Below are 20261 nucleotides of genomic sequence, written 5' to 3' on the forward strand. Positions count from 1 at the left end.
GTACAACCTCATTCTATACTAGTAGTACAACCTCATACTATACTAGTAATACAACCTCATACTATACTAGTACAACCTCATACTATACTAGTACAACCTCATACTATACTAGTAATACAACCTCATACTATACTAGTAGTACAACCTCATACTATACTAGTAGTACAACCTCATACTATACTAGTAATACAACCTCATACTATACTAGTAGTACAACCTCATACTATACTAGTAGTACATCCTCATATTATACTAGTAGTACAACCTCATACTATATTAGTAGTACAACCTCATACTATACTAGCAGTACAACCTCATACTATACTAGTAGTACAACCTCATACTATACTAGTAGCGAGTCACACTTGATTCTGTTGCCCCTCTAAAAAAGAAGTTAATAAAACAAAGGAAGTCAGCTCCATGGTATAACCCTCAAACACGTAAATTAAAGCAAGCATCGAGGAAACTGGAAAGGATATGGCATTCCACCAAACAGGAAGAATCCTCAAACTTAGGAACCTTAGAAACAGCTGTACAACCTGATATATATTTAGACTGCTTTTCTCCCATCGACCTCCACAAACTGACTTCACTGATCTCTTCATCTAAATCATCTACCTGTCTCCTAGACCCTATTCCAACTAGACTGCTTAAAGAAGTTTTACCCTTAGTTAGCACCTCTTTACTGGATATGATCAATGTGTCTTTATTAACAGGCTATGTACCACAGTCCTTTAAAGTAGCTGTAATTAAACCTCTTCTTAAAAAGCCCACTCTTGATCCTGAGGTCCTAGCCAACTATAGACCTATATCTAACCTTCCCTTTACCTCCAAAATACTCGAGAAAGCAGTTGCCAGTCAGCTGTGTGACTTTCTACAGAACAATCATTTATTCAAGGATTATCAGTCAGGATTTAGAGTGCACCATAGCACAGAGACAGCACTAGTGAAAATTACAAATGACCTTCTAATGGCATCAGACAAAGGACTTGTCTTGTTAGATCTTAGTGCTGCTTTCGATACCATTGACCATCACATCCTGGAGGCAGACACCGTCTCTACATTTAAAGTGGCAGTAGGCAACAATATTTTGGCATAATTTGGCAAAAAATCCATAATAACCTTTCAGCATATTGTAATTCAAGTGATCTGAGAGAAAACTACACCTCTGCACCTCCTCATGGCTCTGTTTACAGGCTTTAGAAAATCTTGCCCGTGACGGCAGACTTTGACCAATCACAGGGCATTTCAGAGAGAGCGTTCCTATTGGCTGTTCCACAAAAGGAGATGCGCGTTCACGTCTGGTCTCTGCAGATAGTGAAAGACTCGGTCAATGGCGGAACAACCTACTGGAAAGCTTGCTATTCCAGCATTGGCAGCAACTGCCTACACCTCAAAACAACCCAAAAAAAGAAAGACAGACTTTTCAAGAAGACAGTCCAAAAGAGAGTCCGACAATAAGCGGAATAAAACGCGTGTCAATATCGGCGAAGCGTTTCAGCGGTGGAGAGATCTCCGGGACAGCATCGGCCTCACGTTGGACTCCGAGCTTGCAGTTCTTCTCCTGGACAGGTAAGCTACTAACTTCGTTTTCCTGTAATATCTAAATGTTTTGTACTGATTTGTTTGTAGGTAGCTTTACCGTGAAAGCAGGCGATGAGTAGCCAGGTTGAAAGTACGTTAGCCTTCTGCTAACCGTAGCCCGAGGCTTGCTGCGGCTAATTCAAGTCCATGTTTATGTTTATGTAGCTACTGTAGCTGGATCCTTGAATCACAGTCTGTCATCTCAAAGGGCTTTAGAGACCCATAAGTTTACTAAGAGAAAGAACGGACGGTAATTCCCATAGAATTGCCGCTATATAACGACACATCACAGTCAGTAGTACTCGATACAGTAACCTGTATGAGTAGCGTTACTCATACAGTAACGTTACTCATACAGTAACCTTACTCATACAGTAGTGTTACTCATACAGTAGTGTTACTCATACAGTAGTGTTACTCATACAGTAACGTTACTCATACAGTAACCTTACTCATACAGTAGTGTTACTCATACAGTAACCTGTATGAGTAGTGTTACTCATACAGTAACGTTACTCATACAGTAACCTTACTCATACAGTAACGTTACTCATACAGTAGTGTTACTCATACAGTAACCTGTATGAGTAGTGTTATTCATACAGTAACGTTACTCATACAGTAACCTTACTCATACAGTAGTGTTACTCATACAGTAACCTGTATGAGTAGTGTTACTCATACAGTAACGTTACTCATACAGTAACCTTACTCATACAGTAGTGTTACTCATACAGTAACGTTACTCATACAGTAACCTTACTCATACAGTAGTGTTACTCATACAGTAACCTGTATGAGTAGTGTTACTCATACAGTAACGTTACTCATACAGTAACCTTACTCATACAGTAGTGTTACTCATACAGTAGTGTTACTCATACAGTAGTGTTACTCATACAGTACTGTATGTAGTTACTGTATGCAGTAACGTTACTCATACAGTAACCTTACTCATACAGTAGTGTTACTCATACAGTAACGTTACTCATACAGTAACCTTACTCATACAGTAGTGTTACTCATACAGTAACCTGTATGAGTAGCGTTACTCATACAGTAACGCTACTTATACCTGTATGAGTAACACTACTCATAATTCCCCGTTCAGTATTGTTTATTGTCCCATGGGGGAAGCGCGTTTTCCACCGACATAATCTAGCCTTCATATTGTTATAAACCAGTTTCTTTAGTCTTCGTGGTTTGCACAAAACAAACAGCCTTCAAACTACCCCATGCCCATCCCCCATCCCCCATCCCAGCAACATCCACCCCCTGGATAGTTATTTGTGTTTACAGTCATAATGTGAACAGGGCTTACAGCAATTATTATTTAGCGAACTAAACTATTACTATTACTATTTTTTATATGTTATTGAGTCCTGATTTCCAAATTACATTCCATTTTGTGATTCATATTTTCCCATTTTATTTGTTTTTCAACAATAAGCAAGCTAAGCTTCATCTCCCCCCCACAACACTAAACCCCACCAGCAATGGAGTTAGGTTTCACCCTCATTCACAACCTGTACAGTCATTTCTTAGTAATCTCAGTCTAGAATGTCATCATTTCTTATTTATACTTTGTTTTATATTCCTTTTGCAATGACATATATGATCAAAATCTATAATGGTATTGTATGTATGTCTTTTACAGCTATGAGAAGATAAGGGTAATGTCAACACCACACAAGGTTGGACACTTTGCCAGACTGCCAGACCCAGCAGTATCTTGCATTTTGGCTGAATCTCTCTCTGACCGGTGAGTCTAACTTGTTTTGTTTTTTTGGCTATTATGTGCAATCAGAATTGGCTTATGCCTTTCCATTGATGTCCACATGAAGAATCATTGGGAAACCAGCTGAACTTGTCAAGACAGATGCCCTCCCTCTGGTTCATTTTGATTTAAACTTGATTCCCTAATTTTCAGAGATGATGACTTCTCAGTAGCTGGTGTTGGAGAGCTGGATACCAGCAACAATGAGGATGGATCAGTACAGGAACTTGATGCAAGGTATATTTTCCATGCCAGTGACAAATATGGTAGCATATGAGTTATATCCTGCATTCTTGGTGGTTATATTCTGGTCTCAGAGTTTGTGATGAGCAGTAATGTGATCTTATTCTCTTATTATTTCATTGTGCTTAGTATGGCATCACTTGATTTGAATGCTGACCGCATCAATGTAGAGGAGTTCAACGACATTCAGAATTCCATGTAAGTTTATCTGTTTTTGAATTTCCTCTTTATATTTTGAGCATGTGCCCCCTTGTATATTGGTGCAAGATAATATTACTAAATAATTTTATCCTGTCTATAGCATTGACTGGGCAGATGACACCTTGTGCCACGCTGAAGAGACAGAGTCTGTCTCATCTTTGGAGGAGGAGGAGGAGACCAGGGAAGTCGACAGTGATGACGACAGTGATGCTGATTACATCTTCCCTTTGTGTGTCCGGTAAGTCACTGTGGTGTGTGTAATTATCTATCCATCCATTTTCTTTTTTTTTTGGTGTCACATGAGGGGCCTATAGCTTATGTTCACATTCAGTGAGTGCAAGGAATGTAATTACATAACATGTGTCCTACATGTCTGACATTATGTATCCATTTCACAGTGCTTTTTTTGTGATTCATAATATTTTCCCAACAGAACTGGTGGTGCCCTCCCCTCTACGAGCATTCGCTTGGATGCACTTCCAGCCATAAGTATGGAGGACACTGTGCATGACTCTTCAGACGTCGGTCCGACTCTCACAGATGCACCTGAGATGCCAGAAAAGCTCCAGCCCCAGAGAGAAGACGAGGTCATTGGCCAGCCAGCTTCTATTGCCTATCATCTAAACTTGAAGCTGCTGGCTGAGTACCTTCTGCTGCCCATCCCTATGTGTACCGCCAAGGACCCTGTTACCAATGCAGCGTGCCAAGCCCATGTACCCTTTCAGGTGACAGTCAAATCCAGGGCCACAGCTGCCATCATTGAGTGGGTGAGTATTTATTTTACAGTATTGATATTATGTTGTTTTTTAAAATATTTTAACAATGTAAGCAGCAAATTGTAATTGCTGCATCACAAACTGTTACAAACTGCCTTGGTGAGAATTGGGCAAGGCTGTGAAGAATCTTGTACATTGAGCTGACACCAGCCAGGAACAGCCATTTTTGGAAAATATATGTACTTCATGACTTTGGAGTGTGTGGTACTTTTTGCCCATATTATGTGTTGTATAGTGCAAAATATATGCAGCACCGCACTAAGCTTTGATATGCACAATAAAACCCATTTTGCTTTCTGTCACTCTTCTTTTTTTTCTAGACGTGTCCCTTTGGTCATATTGTGTGGCGTTGGAGTTCACAGTCCGCTCTCAAGTATGGGATGCTGATAGGGGACTTCATGTTGGCTGTCAATATCCTCCTCTCTGGAAACAACTATGCGAAAGTGGCATTACTGTTCAAATTTATGAACATGGGGATGGTGGGAAGGTCCACATTTTTCAAAATACAGGACACCTACTGTGTGGACACCATAAAACAGTTCTGGGAAGAAAAGCGAGGATTAGTTATTTCCCAGCTAAAGCCCAAAGCCAGTGTCGTGGCCCTGGGTAAGTTCTGTTTTGACATAGATTTGTGGATATGATACTGACAAATACCGGTTGTTGTACAACCGGAAGTGGTCAGTATCATATCCACTAGAGTGAATCATAAAAAAAGTGTGTTCCAATTTCTGAAATGATTATTTATGTTTTGTTTTAAAAGGAGATGGTCGGATGGACAGCCCTGGATTCTGTGCACAGTACTGCACATATAGTGTGATGGAGAATGACTCTAAAGACATCATCTCCATGGTGACAGTGGACAAACGTGAAACGGCGCGGAACAGTGTCATCATGGAGAAGGAAGCCTTCATCCGGACTTTTGACACACTTCGTCAGGAAATAGGAAATTTGAGCGAAATATGTACTGATGCTCATAGCCAGATAGCTGCACTCTTTAGTACGTATATAGGTTTTTAGTTTGTTATTCATTTTTAATATGTGTGTTGACTTGTGCAGGAGTCGTGTAGATGTCTGTACTTACAAATGTCTTTTGTTCACTGTTCATACAGCCAAGGGCATATATAAGTCATGGGGAGTTCGCCATACCCTTGACATGTGGCACGGATCGAAAAACCTTGGAAAGAAGATCCACCAGGTAATATTATGGAATGTATTTCATTTGAACTCATTGTCACTTCGTCACAAAACTTGCTTACACCAATAATTTTCTTTGATTGTTTTTGCATTTCATTCTGTGGTCAGGCGAGCCAGCAGAAGGGGTGCTCCATTTTACTCATTTGGAGCAAGGATGTGTGTAACCACTTTTGGTTTTGTGCCAAAATGTCGGCAACCTATGACGACTTCTTTGTAAGTACTATATGAACTGTTATTTATATTGCTACACTTGTGGAGCCAGAAATATTTCACAGCTGCAGACATCATTTCAGCGTAATGTGTCGGATCATTGCTGATGCGTTATTGTTCTCTTAGGACATGTGGGCTGGCCTACTCCATCACGTCACAGGAGAACACGAGTGGGCTCTTGGCGCCTGTCACCATGGACCCTTGTCGGACAACAGGGACAAGGAATGGATAGAGAAGGGATCTGTGGCACACAGAGCACTCACTGAGATAGTGCTAAATGCACGCTGGCTGGGTCAAGTAGTGAAGTACCTGGGATTTAGGTATGTGGGCATGGGTTTTACATGTAATGTTTATGTTCAAAAGTATTTAACTCAAACAAAGGAAGCTCCTGGCTTACTCCCTAAAAAACCCACATAGGGAAGAAAAAAGTGAGTAAATCTTGGGAAAGATCATGCAGAGAGTGGGTCCCTTTTTGAAAAATCTCTAAAATACAGATGATTGTAAATCATGCAGTGACTTGATCAAAGTCCTTTTTATTTTTTTACTGTCCACCACTGATTGTGACTATATGTATCAACTAATGACAACATAAAAGATCTAACACTTGTTTTTTACTGTTTAGGTCTACAGCAGAACTTGAGTCATTTCACAACCACATACTGATGTATGCCAGCAAGAGATTCAGTTTCACCCCGCCCGTCTATTCAGCTCGCACCCTACTTGCTGGTTTGGATTATAATCATCATGTCCACCGACCAGTGCAGAGAAAAGCTGATGGCTCCATTGAGTAAGTTCTTAAAATTGACAACAGTATACCCACTAAAACGGAAATATATTAGTTTTATAATATAAGGTCAAATTTATACATGAATAATTATAATGAATGTTGCCCTTGCACAGGCAGCAGTTTTGCAAATTTATCACAAATTCATTTTTCAATAACCATCTTTTCCTGTTTCGGTCATATGCTAATTTCATTATGTCAGATACCGGAAGCTGTACAACAAGAAGTCGCGGAAGTGGAGCCTGTACACAATGAAGGTCGACAAGGACTATGGCTACATTCCTGACCTCCAGAGGGCCATCCTCCGAAGCCGCACCACAGCAGACAGAGGCATGCCGCGTGTGAGACGCCAGAGGCCTGATGACCCGCGGCAGTATGGTTTGCTATGTGGTATTCCACCTCCAACCACAGAGGAGCTACTGCACACACAAGTCAGTCGACGACAAGGTATAGAAGTTCTTTCAGTGGGCCTCATTCAACATCCCTTCTTCAGAAACCCAAATTGCATGTTTTCACACTAACCCTTGCAGCCTTCACAAAATAGTTTCTCATTACACTGATTCTGATTTTAGTTGATAAAGGTTGCATATAGATTTTGTTAATTACAAGCAGCTTTTTGACGACTACAGAGATGTTATATGAAAGGTATAATTTATGATAATGTAAAGACATCACGCATTGACACACAAAAAGACGTATTGACATGTTGTCATTGAAATAATATGGTACTATAGCATGAGAGGCAGAGTAAGAATCTTCTCAACCAACAAAAGACCAGCATAGAGTTGCATGCTAAATAAGTTATTATATATGCATAACAGCAGCCTTTTAAAAAATATTATAGCCTATATATATGGCCTATATGTGTGACGTTATAGTCAAAACTAAACAACTGATTTCAAAATTCTAACATGCTATTCTTTGTTCATTCGCAAGGCCAAGGACTACCTAAGTGAGCAGCCGCCCATAGGAGAAGATGTGACCCCTGCGACACCTCACCTGAGTCGACCCCACCTACACCCCTACTATGGCCACCACTCAAAAATACTGACCAGGGGTCAGACATGTTCTATAGGCCTAGCCCCACTGAAAGATGGTGTACTTATTTTTTAATTTACCTTTTTCTAAACTTTTTTTTTGGTGTGTTATGAATGTTTGGGATTGTCATCTATATTTTTTAATGTAATAAAAGTGTTACCCAAGTGAGCTGAATTTTTTTACTGCATGGTATTGACACTGGCAGTCGTGAACAAAAAAAGCAGGTGGTCATCCTTCAATGGATTTATTTGTACAAAAACAATGGCAAGAATAACAATAAGTAAAATGTAAATACTCTACAAAAATATCACATCACACAGGGGGGGTTGGGTGTGGGTGTGGGTGGGGGTGGGGGCGGGGGGGGTTGTTTCAGAGCCTGCGTGGGATAAAGCCCACATATTGGTGGTGGGGATCAGGGTATTTGTCCCTAATCCTCCACACACAACAGCTGGGAATTACTGTTCTGTTACCCTGCCCCAAGGCTCCATACTGCCACACGACAAACTGCCGGTAAGCAGCATACCGGAACTGTCTGTTGTCCTCTCCGGGATTGGGTACGTCCTGCTGAGCCCTAATGTCGTTCCAGATCCTCCTGGCCAGGCGAAGGACACCCTCATGGAGGATGTAGAGGTCCACATGAGGTAGCAGGGAAATGCAGTTCTGTGGTGGCTGGCCACAGCACTTCCTTTCCACGTCAGTGGGCATTTCCCTGCACCTCATGCAGACACACCACTCAGGTTGATTGGGGTCCTGGCCAGGAGGACCTGGTGGAGGAGCGCTGACCATTAGATCAAAAATGAGGCTGGGATCCCTGAACAGACATCTCCCCAGAAGCTCCCGACACTGCTGCAGGCTCAAACTCTGAATTCTGGCCTAGAAAGACAGTAGATCAGGGAAAAAGTATTACTTTATTTATGAATAAACAATAATGATCATAATGTGGACATAAAGTATGGACATGTTATATTTTGAGTTACCTGTTCATCTGATATCCGTCGAGCTTGTAGTAGTTGTACTCTGCTGAAGTCATCTTCAGCCAGAGGGTCTTCAAGCTGACTCTGTCCTCTCCCCCGGCCAGACCCTCTGCCACGTCCACGTCCACTAGCTCGCCCTCTTCCTCTCCCTCTCCCTCTCCCTCGTCCATTCCTAGCCGGCTGCTCCAGGACATAGTCAGGATCTGACTCGACGGTGCTCTGTTAGTAATAGATATGTAACAAATGTAAAATTACCATTTCCATTATGAATAACATGGTCATGGTTTTATTTATTTTCAGATGTGTAAAGTTATCTATACAGACTAAAAAACAGTAAACTTAGAAAGATAGCGTTACTGAAACTTGAAGAAGCAACTGGCCGTTGGCTAACGTTAGCCAGCTAGCTATGATATAGATTGAATAAAACATTGGGCTACGTTGTTTCTAAAGTTTAGCTCGTCATTTCGTCTACAAAATAAACAATTGCTTTTATTCGGTCTATAAACGAAACACTTCAAATGCAGCAAAGTCTTACAATACTTTAGCTTTTGTTGACGTCGGTCTCCAGCGTTATTTTACACTAAGCATAAATACTGTTTGTTGTCATATGTTCAAAGTTGTCCGTGGTAGCTAAATGTGGTCTGTGACAAAGTATTTTTCTCACCTGTGACTCAGCCATGGTAACTGTTGATGTCGTTAGAAGGTAATGTGTAGCTCGCTGCGGTAGCCTCCTCAGATGTAGCGAGCACGTATGAAGCGCGTGCATATGCCCGTTCTCGTGTGGGGGGAGGGGCTTCGGACAGAGAGGGGAGAGCGGAGAGAGGAGAGAGAGGAGAGAGCAGCTCGAGGGGATGCAGGATTTTGCGTTTTCCGGATTTCTACGCACTGCAGCTTTAAGAGTAGGCTAAAGACTTTCCTCTTTGATAACACTTATACTTAAGCTGCTATAGGCCTAGACTGCCGGGGGACTTCCTATGACACACTGTCATAAGGAACTTCCTATGACACACTGAGCTCCCCTCTCCTTCTGTATATACTCATGTCTCATGTCCATGTTGTTACTAACTTCATTCCTTCCCGGGAGTCCTTGTGCCTCCTTGTCTCGCAGGTAACCGTGGAGCGGGGTCACACCTGGAGCGAGGTCACACCTGGAGCGGGATCACACCGGGAGCGAGGTTATACCTGGAGCAGGGGTACACTTGGAGCAGGGTTTCACCTGGATCTTGGTGGTCTCCGGTATTGTGGCTGCATCTGCTGCCGCGTCCGGTGCCTGCTTGACACCAACTGCTACCATCATTAATTAACTACGTCTGTACGAGGGACTACCAATGCTAACGAGGGATTTCCAACACTTAGTGACAATGTGGCAGCCTGGAGAATAACACTTCTCAGTCACTGCCAAAGACATCAACAATTCCCAGCAAGCATGCTGATGCTGCGGGAACCAACGCACGGGCATCGATCACAGGGACGTCTCACACCAACACACATGGACGTACTGAGGAGAGATGCTGGACAGTGCTGGTGAGCTAGCCAGATGTATGGTGGACTGAGACAGCTGGAAGCTCCACTTGAAAGCCCGTCTGGGGACGACCCAATGATATCAACTCCGATAGTTGTATTATCACTCTTTCCATCCACCACTATTGGTTTTGTGTTATCAGTCCTACTTGTATTAGCTATTACAGCTGCTAGACCTCATAGTACAACCTCATACTATACTAGTAGTACAACCTCATACTATACTAGTAATACAACCTCATACTATACTAGTACAACCTCATACTATACTAGTAGTACAACCTCATACTATACTAGTAGTACAACCTCATACTATACTAGTAGTACAACCTCATACTATACTAGTAATACAACCTCATACTATACTAGTAGTACAACCTCATATTATACTAGTAGTACAACTAGCTATTACAGCTGCTAGACTCTCTCTCTCTCTCCCCCTCTCCCCTCCTCCCTCTCCCTGGATAGATATATATATAAAGCGTCTTGAGATAACTTCTGTTGTGATTTGACGCTATACAAAAATAAATTGATTTGATTTGATGATCCTATTACAGAGACTGGAACATTTAATTGGCAACTGCACTAAGTTGGTTTAAGTCCTATTTATCAGATTGATCTCAGTTTGTACATGTTAACGATGAGTCCTCCATGCACGCCAAAGTTAGTCACGGAGTTCCACAGGGTTCTGTACTTGGACCAATTCTATTTACCTTATATATGCTTCCCTTAGGCAATGTTATTAGAAAACACTCCATAAACTTTCATTGTTATGCAGATGATACCCAATTATATCTATCGATCAAGCCAGACGAAACAAACCAGTTAACTAAACTTCAAGCATGCCTTAAGGACATAAAAACCTGGATGACCTGCAATTTCCTGATGACAAAACTGAAGTTATTGTACTTGACCCTGAGCGCCTCCGAAACGAATTATCTAATGATATAGTTACTCTAGATGGCATTGCCCTGGCCTCCAGCACCACCGTAAGGAATCTGGGAGTTATCTTTGATCAGGATATGTCCTTTAACTCTCACATAAAACAAACCTCAAGGACTGCCTTCTTTCATCTACGTAACATTGCGAAGATCAGACACATCCTGTCTCAAAATTATGCAGAAAAATGAGTCCATGCATTTGTTACCTCTAGACTCAATTACTGCAATTTCTTATTATCAGGCTGCTCCAATAAGTCTCTTAAGACTCTCCAGTTGATCCAGAATGCTGTAGCACGTGTACTGACAAGAACTAGAAAAAGAGATCATATTACGCCTGTATTAGCTTCTCTGCACTGGCTGCCTGTAAAATCAAGAATAGAATTTAAAATCGTCCTCCTCACCTACAAAGCGCTAAACGGTCAGGCCCCATCATATCTTAAAGAGCTCATAGTACCCTATTACACCACTAGAGCACTGCGCTCCCAGAATGCAGCAGGGTTACTTGAGGTTCCTAGAGTCTCCAAAAGAATGGGGAGCCAGAGCCTTCAGCTATCAAGCTCCTCTTCTGTGGAACCAGCTCCCAGTTTCAGTCCGGGAGGCAGACACCGTCTCTACATTTAAGAGTAGGCTAAAGACTTTCCTCTTTGATAACGCTCATAGTAAGGGCTGTCTTTGACCAGCCCCTAGTTAAGCTGCTATAGGCCTAGACTGCTGGGGGACTTCCTATGACACACTGAGCTCCTCTCTCCTTCTGTATATATTCATGTCCCATTCATTGTTACTAACAACATTCCTTCCCGGGAGTCCTTGTGCCTTCTTGTCTCACAGGTAACCATGGAGCGGGGTTACACCTGGAGCGAGGTTACACCTGGAGCGAGGTTATACCTGGGGCAGGGGTACACTTGGAGCGGGGTTTCACCTGGATGTCACCGGGATTGTGGTTGCATCTGCTGCCGCGTCTGCTGCCTGCTTGACACCAACTGCTACCATCATTAATTAATTCCGTCTGTACGAGGGACTACCAAGGCTAACGAGGGACTACCAAAGCTAAGTGACAAAGTGGCAGCCTGGAGAATGAGACTTCTCGGTCACTGCCAAAGACATCAAGAACTCCCAGCAAGCATGCTGATGCTGCGGGAACCAACGCACGGGCATCGATCACAGGGACGTCTCACACCAACACACATGGACGTACTGAGGAGAGATGCTGGACAGTGCTGGTGAGCTAGCCAGATGTATGGTGGACTGAGATAGCTGGAAGCTCCGTTTGAAGACAACCCAATGATATCAATTCCGATAGTTGTATTATCACTCTTTTACATCCACTACTATTGGTTTTGTGTTATTAGTCCTACTTGTATTAGTTATTACAGCTCTGGACCGCTACAGGCTACGGTTACAACAACAACAGCCAAAAACGGTTTGTTTTTTACATTTTTCGTAGCTATTTCATCACTAAATTCACTTCTGAAAATGTTAAGGTGAGAAATCAACTGTGTAGATTTAGAATGTTGACAGTTTTACGATATAAGACGGTGAATCAAACATTTGCTTCAACGTTTAGAGTTTAGAAGCTCCACAAACTGTCGTGACAGCTAGCTATAGCGCCTGCCAGGGTCGCTACCTTACCAGCCAGGCGGTCACGCTCACAGACTGCTATGAGCCGGCTGGAGCTCTCTAGAGACCTGTAGTAAATTCTTCCATGCTGTCAAAATGGCAGTCTCTGTTGGACAGGATCACCTTATCGCAATCATTCCCCTGCCTGCTGGCCAACTACTGACAGGTGTGCCTCAAGCCACTGAAGCCAATCATCCCCCTCCCCCTGATTGCCAATTGCAGTCAGGTGTGTTTCACAACACTATATAAGGCCCTCAGCAGAACCAGCAGATCTCTCTGCTGCTCCATCCAACCCTCATGCCATGCGTCCCTGTGAATGTAAGCCTGTTATTTTGATCTATGTTAATTTGCATTCCCTTGTTTTCAAGCCATTTATTGATTATTATTCAGAACAGCTTGTTAATTTTGTTACTTAGTATTTAATTTATATTACTAATTTGATTAATGTACTTTTTGCACTGCAGAAACCATGGTTTGGATGGAAATAAAAGCATGCCGAATGGGGTATCTGACCGTGGGTGCTGAGATGGGGGAGATCTCAAACTGCACGCTTTCGCCTTCAATGCTGCTGCTGTCCAACAGCTTCAACTGGAGGGAAAGGAGGAGGTACTTACCCTCCGTACCATTCGTTCTGACATCACCAACATTGAAGGCGAAAGCGTGCAGTTTGAGATCTCCCCCATCTCAGCACTCACGGTCAGATACCCCATTGGGCATGCTTTTACTGCAAAAAAGATCGATCTTATTGATCAGACATACCCAGTTCAGTCTCTTAAACACTGCTACCCATATCTAAAAGATATCCCACTTTAGCCTTTCAGGAGAGTCCAACCTCTTGTCTGTGGGCATCGTCTGTAGACGAGAGGCTTTTACTTACATGTTTAAATATCACAATAAATATGTTGTTTATAAATTAACAGGAACTGTGGTTATCTGCCTTTTTTGGAGTTGAAAATGTACTGCATACTGCGTTAGTCAGTAGTATGTAGTGGGCGGTTTCGAATACAACAAGAGTTTGCAGCCCTGAGCTCCCCATGCAGGTCGTTCCATAGTCTAGGACTATCCTGACTGGAACGGCTCTATCACCTTTGTGAATGAATCTGGACCTTGGAACCGCAAGGAACGACTCATCCGAGGATCTCAGAGTGCGGGAAGGGATATAAGGCGATAATAGATCTGATAAATAACTTGGGGCAAGGCCTCTCGGGGCTTTGTAAGTAATCAGTAATATTTTAAAATCAATTCTAAAAGCAACAGGTAGCCAGTGTAAGGAAGCCAGGATCGGTGAGATGTGGTCATGTTTCCTTGTCCGGGTCAAAATCCTAGCTGCAGAGTTTTGGCTGAGCAGAGGCCTGTACTACTAAGTCAGTTCAACATACCCAGGGTATCTTCTCGTTATCTGGTTTAACTAACCTAACAAACGAGATCCCGCTAAGCGGGCCTACGAAGTTGGTTACCAACTCGGTAAATCAACCCAGGGTTTCTCCATCTGGTTATGAGCGTGTTCACATGAACAGGAAGGTGTCTGCAGTATCTGACCAATCACAGACATGGACAAGTCTACAGACTGCAGACAGACGGGCAGAGAGACACATTTTACAAAGGAAGAGTAAACTATATTACACAAATACGAATAAGTTAAACACTTAATCCAGACTAATAGTAACACAGTTGAAGCTGCCAAATGCAGGAAGAACAGCTGGTAAAAGAAAAAACTCCCGATGTGTGAATGCGTAAATTAACAGACTTATTAATTTAACGGAACACTCAAATGTCAGACATAGTCGTCTAAATATAAATAGCCTTTTCGGATTGTAGTGGATGAATGGATTACACTTCTTTATATCCTGTGGCTTGAACGTGGCGTATATGACTATTTGAACCTCCTTTCAGCTGTGCCCCCGGCAGTGTTAAACGGACTTGAGACCAAGTAAAAAAAAATAAATATAAAAACATAATTCAAAGTGGTAAACACCCACAGCATAAATACAGCTGTCCTTCCTGCATTTGTCTGTTTAAACTGTGCTGTTTTTAGTCTGATGACTGTACATCTTCATTTATCAGTTTAAACTATGTTGTTTTTAGTCTGATTAGGACTGTACATCTTCATTTATCAGTTTAAACTATGTTGTTTTTAGTCTGATGAGGACTGTACATCTTCATTTATCAGTTTAAACTATGTTGTTTTTAGTCTGATTAGGACTGTACATCTTCATTTATCAGTTTAAACTATGTTGTTTTTAGTCTGATTAGGACTGTAACTTCTTCATATTTGTGTAATATTATCATACCATCCCCGAACTGAGCTCTGATTGGTCAGTAGGAGGTGCTTTTATATGAGCTGATCTCTTATCTGGAACATAACCTGCTCCGGAGCAGGTTAGCTCTTCAGCATCAGTTACCATGGAGATCTACCCCGGTAAAAAGAGATCCACCTTTTTACACCTGAAAACCCTGAAGGGTTAACCCTGAAGTTACCTCGCTAACCGCTAATCCTGCTTCGTAGTACAGGCCTCTGGAGGTGGCAGAGGGATTTTTTGCTGAGGCCAGAGAGCAATGAATTACAGTAATCTAATCTTCTAGATATGAAGGCATGGATAACGGTTTCCAGGTTTTTGGGAAAGAAATGGACTAGTCCTTGAATACAAATTCATTCTTCAATACATCAATGTAGGGCTGGACAATTAATCTAATTTTATTTTCAATATTGGCTTCCAATGATTATGAAAACAATATAATCAAGATTAAATGATTATTGTGCTGCATTCTGTTTCACAATGACACTTTTGTCACCCCCTTCCTTCACAGCGTTTCAGTCAAATCAGACCTATAACTTATTAGTTTTGAACATGGTGAAAAATTAGGCTGTTCCAGATTTAGCCGGTTACACCTGTTATTTCAGATGTCAGATACATATTTAATCAACATCGCATGTCTTCTGCTGTTATATATAGAATTATTTATACTATTTACAGGCAGCATCTTTGGCATAAAATCGTCTCTGGGGAAGAATGAAGGTTTTCCGGCTGTAGTCTGAGTGTGCGTTTAGGCAAATGGATCAACATTAAAGGAGTCTGGACTGAGTTTAACCAGCCTACCAGTGCTGAGAGAAGCAAATATCAGCGCATAAAGGAACATAATGTAAATGTTTCTCAGAGAGGGACATTAACTTTATGGCTTCCTCGGTATGAAATGAGCTGCTCCTCCTCTTCATCACAGCATGAGCAGAAACATCACTGACTTCCTCTTTTATTGTGAACTCTTAATCCCCTTTTCTCTTCAGTTTATTTAGCTAAGCTACTTAGATAGTTGCATAGCAACCACAATAATATATCCCCGCTCCCTTTTGGCTCGTTTTCTCTTATTGGCAAAACCAACAGCTGTGCTTCTGGTTCGGAGGTGAAAAGAAAGCATCCGAAGTGATCGCTGATTTAAAGGTTTTATATGAACTGCTGCTGTTGGGCAAACTTTGAACACGATGAGTGTGTATATTTACATACAAATATACACACACATACAGTATATAAATGTTTAAAATAGGGCTGTCAATCGATTAAAATAGTTAATCACGATTAATTGCAAATTAATCACACGTTTTTTATCTGTTCAAAATGTACCTTAAAGGGAGATTTGTCAAGTATTTAATACTCTTATTAACATGGGAGTGGACAAATACGCTGCTTTATGCAAATGTATGTATATATTTATTATTGTAAATCAATAAACAACACAAAACACTCCAATCATAACATGGCAAACTGCAGCCCAACAGGCAACAACAGCTGTCAGTGTGTCAGTGTGCTGACTTGACTATGACTTGCCCCAAACTGCATGTGATTATCATAAAGTGGGCATGTCTGTAAAGGGGAGACTCGTGGGTACCCATAGAACCCATTTCTGACCTTCACATATCTGGAGGTCAGAGGTCAAGGTACCCCTTTTGAAAATGGCCATAAAAGGTACCAATGATTCATTCGGTTTACTAGTTTCATATGATACCAGGATCTACCCTCTAGCTTTAAAACTGAGCCGTTACAACCTAAAAAGCTCAAGTTGCGTTAAAGAAATTAGTGGCGTTAAAACAAATTTGCGTTAACGTGTTATTATGGCGTTACCTTTGACAGCCCTAGTTTAAACACACAGTTTGTAGAGTACCCTCGTATGTATGAGTTTTCTGCTTTATTCCTCATTACTCGGCTAACAACCCAAATTATATTCAATTCCGAAAATAACAATGCTACCCTTAAACAAAAGAGTTGTTCACGTACACACACACCATGTATATTAAAAGACATGCACTCATGCCCCCTCCCCCCCCCTACCATGTGCAGCAGGGTCTTGTTGTCCCGGAGCGATCCTACCATGCCCACCACCGACACTGTAAACATCACCAGGCCCAGCAGGATGAGCACCACGGCGGGGGCCAGGAAGAGGCCCTCCAGGGTTCGGTTCTTCTGCCGTTCCGCTTCAGCGTACACCCCCACACAGAGCACACAGAGACCCATCAGCTGGAGGCAGGAAGTGGGGGAAGAGAGAAGAGCTCATAAAAAAACATGACATTCCTCAGTATGAGCAACAAATAGTGTTTTGAACTATATAGTAATTGTCATGTGTCTTCTGGGATGTAGTATTTGTGTCTCAAGAGGCCAGAGGTGAACGATTTTGTAATAGATGTTTTAATACCAGAATGGATATATTTGCTTCATCAGAGTCTATGTGGATGTAGAAGAAGTTATCGCTTTTATTGTGGTAGTCTGTGTATCTTGACGTCATATCCGTTCCGTATCCGTCAACCAAAACTAACCTCAGAAAGTATAAAACGTTGGAGGGTCAGCGTGGATACGACCTGCACCCTCCATTGTTAAATCCAGCGTGGTAAACACTACACATCCAGTAAAGGATGGAAACACTTTGGGTTTCACACATTGAAGGAGAAGCAGAGCTAGACAGAGCAGAGCTAAAGCTGCATGCTAACTCTGTCACGGACAGGAAACATTATCGTATCGCCGTAACGTGCGGTGGAGCCGGCCGTCGCTCTCGTCTCCGTGGTCAAATGGGCCGACGCTACAACTGTAGAACACCCAGATACTGACATTTCTGTTCTCTGCATTGAAACGGCCCCGATGGAGCTGACCATGGATGGATAAAGAGAACGGAGCTGACGGGAGAGCTAGAGACCACCTTGGAGAAGTTAGAGGAAGTAGACACGTGGGAAGTAGACACGTGGGACTACGTCCGCTTTTCAAAATAAGGTGTTAACAAAGGGAACTGTAGATACAAAATACATTTATGGAAATAAGATTGATGGATTATATTCACCAGAAGTATAAAACATTACATGTCCCTTATAAATTAAAAAGAAAATATCACTAATCTGTGAGGGAAATGTCTTTATTCTTTGATTTTGGGGTTATAATAATTCCTGACAATGACTGATATATTTGACTTCAGGACATCTCTGACTACATACATGCTGAAAATCAAACATTTTGACTGGATTCATTTAGAGATTTTCCAAAGTAAAAGTCCCTAGAAGTGTATGATTCAACTTGTTCCCCTCATGGTGTAGTGGTAACAAAGTTAACAAAAATCACAATTATCACAATACATGCTTTTTTTTTTTTCATTCTCTGAATAAACTCAAATTACAGCTGGAATAAAGTGTTGCACATATGTTGGGTCTCCATTATGTAATATGAGTGATTAAACAGCCAATACTATCCTGTCTAGCCGGGATTCAGTCGGACCAAGTCACAGTGATCCATGAGAATAACAACAACCACATGGATTCAGCTTCAGAAAAACAGACTTCAACTATTACATGTAAAAATACTTGGTCAGCATAAAAATGGCCCTTGCGAGTATTTAATTATTATTAATTACACTATTAGATTGTTAATACTGATGCATCCCTACTTAAAGCCAGGGTTGGTAGTGTTCTGGCCCACACCAAAGGATTTATAAAATCGTAACAGATGTGTAAAATGTGAGAGACTCCACACATAACTTGTCATACTTGCCAACCCTCCACATTTTCCCGGTAGGTTCCTGTTTTTCATAGCCCTCCCCGGTTTCCCCCAGGGTCACAATTCTCCCATATTTCTCCCGATTTATGGCAATTTTTCACACCTTTTTGTTATCTCAACCTGTTTCTGGCACTGAACAGCCTGTATCAGCCCTACTGTCCATCTGGACAACAACTACACCTCATCTTTTTTCTGACAGAAGAGAGCTGCTCACGACACAACATTGTGCTGCACTCACCAATGGGTCACAGCGTGCAGCGCCCAAAGTTGGGCTTTGCTCGACGCAGAGAAAAGCCTTCTTTGTGCGGCGCAAGCCATTGGAAATAACGGGTTTCAGAGGTCAGTGGTGGCGTTGTCGCGTTGTGTCTGAAAGGAGCTTCAGTGAGTGAGAGAGGGAGAGAACTAAGACAAAGAAATACTCAAGCAGGTGCAAAAAATGTATGAATGAATTAAAAACTGATGAATATTAGTTTATACCAGAGATTCAAACAAGTTCACACCAGAGGGGAGAATTATTCAATATTCTTTCCTGGGAGTTAAAGGGACTGTTTGTAAGAATCAGAAATGTCTTGTTAACAGCAACACCTGTGGCCGTTAAGTCAACTAAAGTCAGCGTCATGTTGCTGGCGCTTGTGCTCGCTCTACATAGACATGAAGGAGCATCGCTCAAAACAGTGAGGCGACACACGTCAGCTAAAAGCACAATATCACTGCAGTAATGTTAGCTGACCAGATGAAGGTCTCTCCATGAATCAATGCTGATCCTAGTGTTGGCTTTTCTTGCCTCAGCCTCCCGACCGCGGCCGGAGGGAACAGGGGAGACACCGGAGTTTTGGTCGGAGACGATAACGTTTCTCTCTGCGGAGCCCCGTCACTTCACAAGACACGGGAAACCTCTGTTGGTCTGGAGGAGCTGCAGCAGTTATTTCTGCACAAACGTCCACTGTACATTCACTAGATATTCTCAGAGCTAAACTAACTCTTCTGCAGTGTGGAGTGAGCAGCATGCACGTGAGAGTGGAGCGAGAGAACGAGTGAGAACAAGCGCGGTGTGTGAGTGAAGGCAGGCAGAGGAGCAGAAGAGCAGAGTACAGCAGAGACTCTGGTCCTGGAGACCAAAGCTACGGTCTCCCCCGCGTCATCCGACCGCGGCCAACAGTGTTTAACAGACGGGCTTCACTAGATACAACCAAGAGGTTTTGGTGCTTCACTGTAGTTTGTGTTGGAGTCTGAGTCTGAACAGCGTAGTCAGCGAGCACGCATGGGACACCGACCAGCAATGATTTATACGTGTAAGAAGTTACAAACAATCCCTTTAAAGGTAAAATCAAAAGTTTAACATAAAAATGCTGTTGTTATTTTCACCCTTTTAAAG

At 42.1% G+C, this 20261-nt stretch overlaps 2 protein-coding genes and 1 long non-coding RNA gene across 5 annotated transcripts in view; 1 reads left to right on the top strand and 2 right to left on the bottom strand.

Annotated features, from left to right (window-relative positions):
- zgc:110329 (uncharacterized protein LOC550500 homolog) overlaps window positions 1-20261 on the bottom strand; it is a 42431-nt gene that overhangs the window by 17698 nt on the left and 4472 nt on the right. For both annotated transcript variants that reach the window (XM_037778338.1, XM_037778339.1), the window contains exon 2: window positions 17183-17368. In XM_037778338.1, coding sequence (XP_037634266.1) covers window positions 17183-17368 — 186 coding nt within the window. The remainder of the gene's footprint in view (window positions 1-17182; window positions 17369-20261) is intronic.
- On the top strand, window positions 1310-7975 carry si:ch211-40k21.5 (uncharacterized protein LOC100332117 homolog). Of its 2 annotated transcripts, XR_005207926.1 has the most exons (6): window positions 4935-5187; window positions 5342-5512; window positions 5691-5776; window positions 5884-5988; window positions 6972-7216; window positions 7706-7975. XR_005207926.1 is itself a non-coding variant. In XM_037778340.1 (4 exons), the coding sequence occupies exons 1-4, from the start codon at window positions 1334-1336 to the stop codon at window positions 7723-7725; spliced, it is 669 nt and encodes a 222-aa protein (XP_037634268.1). In that variant the 5' UTR covers window positions 1310-1333; the 3' UTR covers window positions 7726-7975. The 2 variants fall into 2 exon arrangements, 1 of the variants encoding a protein (XP_037634268.1); XM_037778340.1 differs by lacking the exons at window positions 4935-5187; window positions 5342-5512; window positions 5691-5776; window positions 5884-5988 and adding exons at window positions 1310-1572; window positions 6608-6772.
- On the bottom strand, window positions 8199-9439 carry LOC119493194. Its single transcript, XR_005207927.1, has 3 exons — window positions 9317-9439; window positions 8785-9000; window positions 8199-8680 (listed from the first exon to the last, which is right to left on the bottom strand). It is a non-coding gene; the product is annotated as an uncharacterized LOC119493194 (long non-coding RNA).

This window comes from Sebastes umbrosus, chromosome 8 (genome assembly GCF_015220745.1).
Source record: "Sebastes umbrosus isolate fSebUmb1 chromosome 8, fSebUmb1.pri, whole genome shotgun sequence".
NCBI classification, from domain to species: domain Eukaryota; kingdom Metazoa; phylum Chordata; class Actinopteri; order Perciformes; family Sebastidae; genus Sebastes; species Sebastes umbrosus.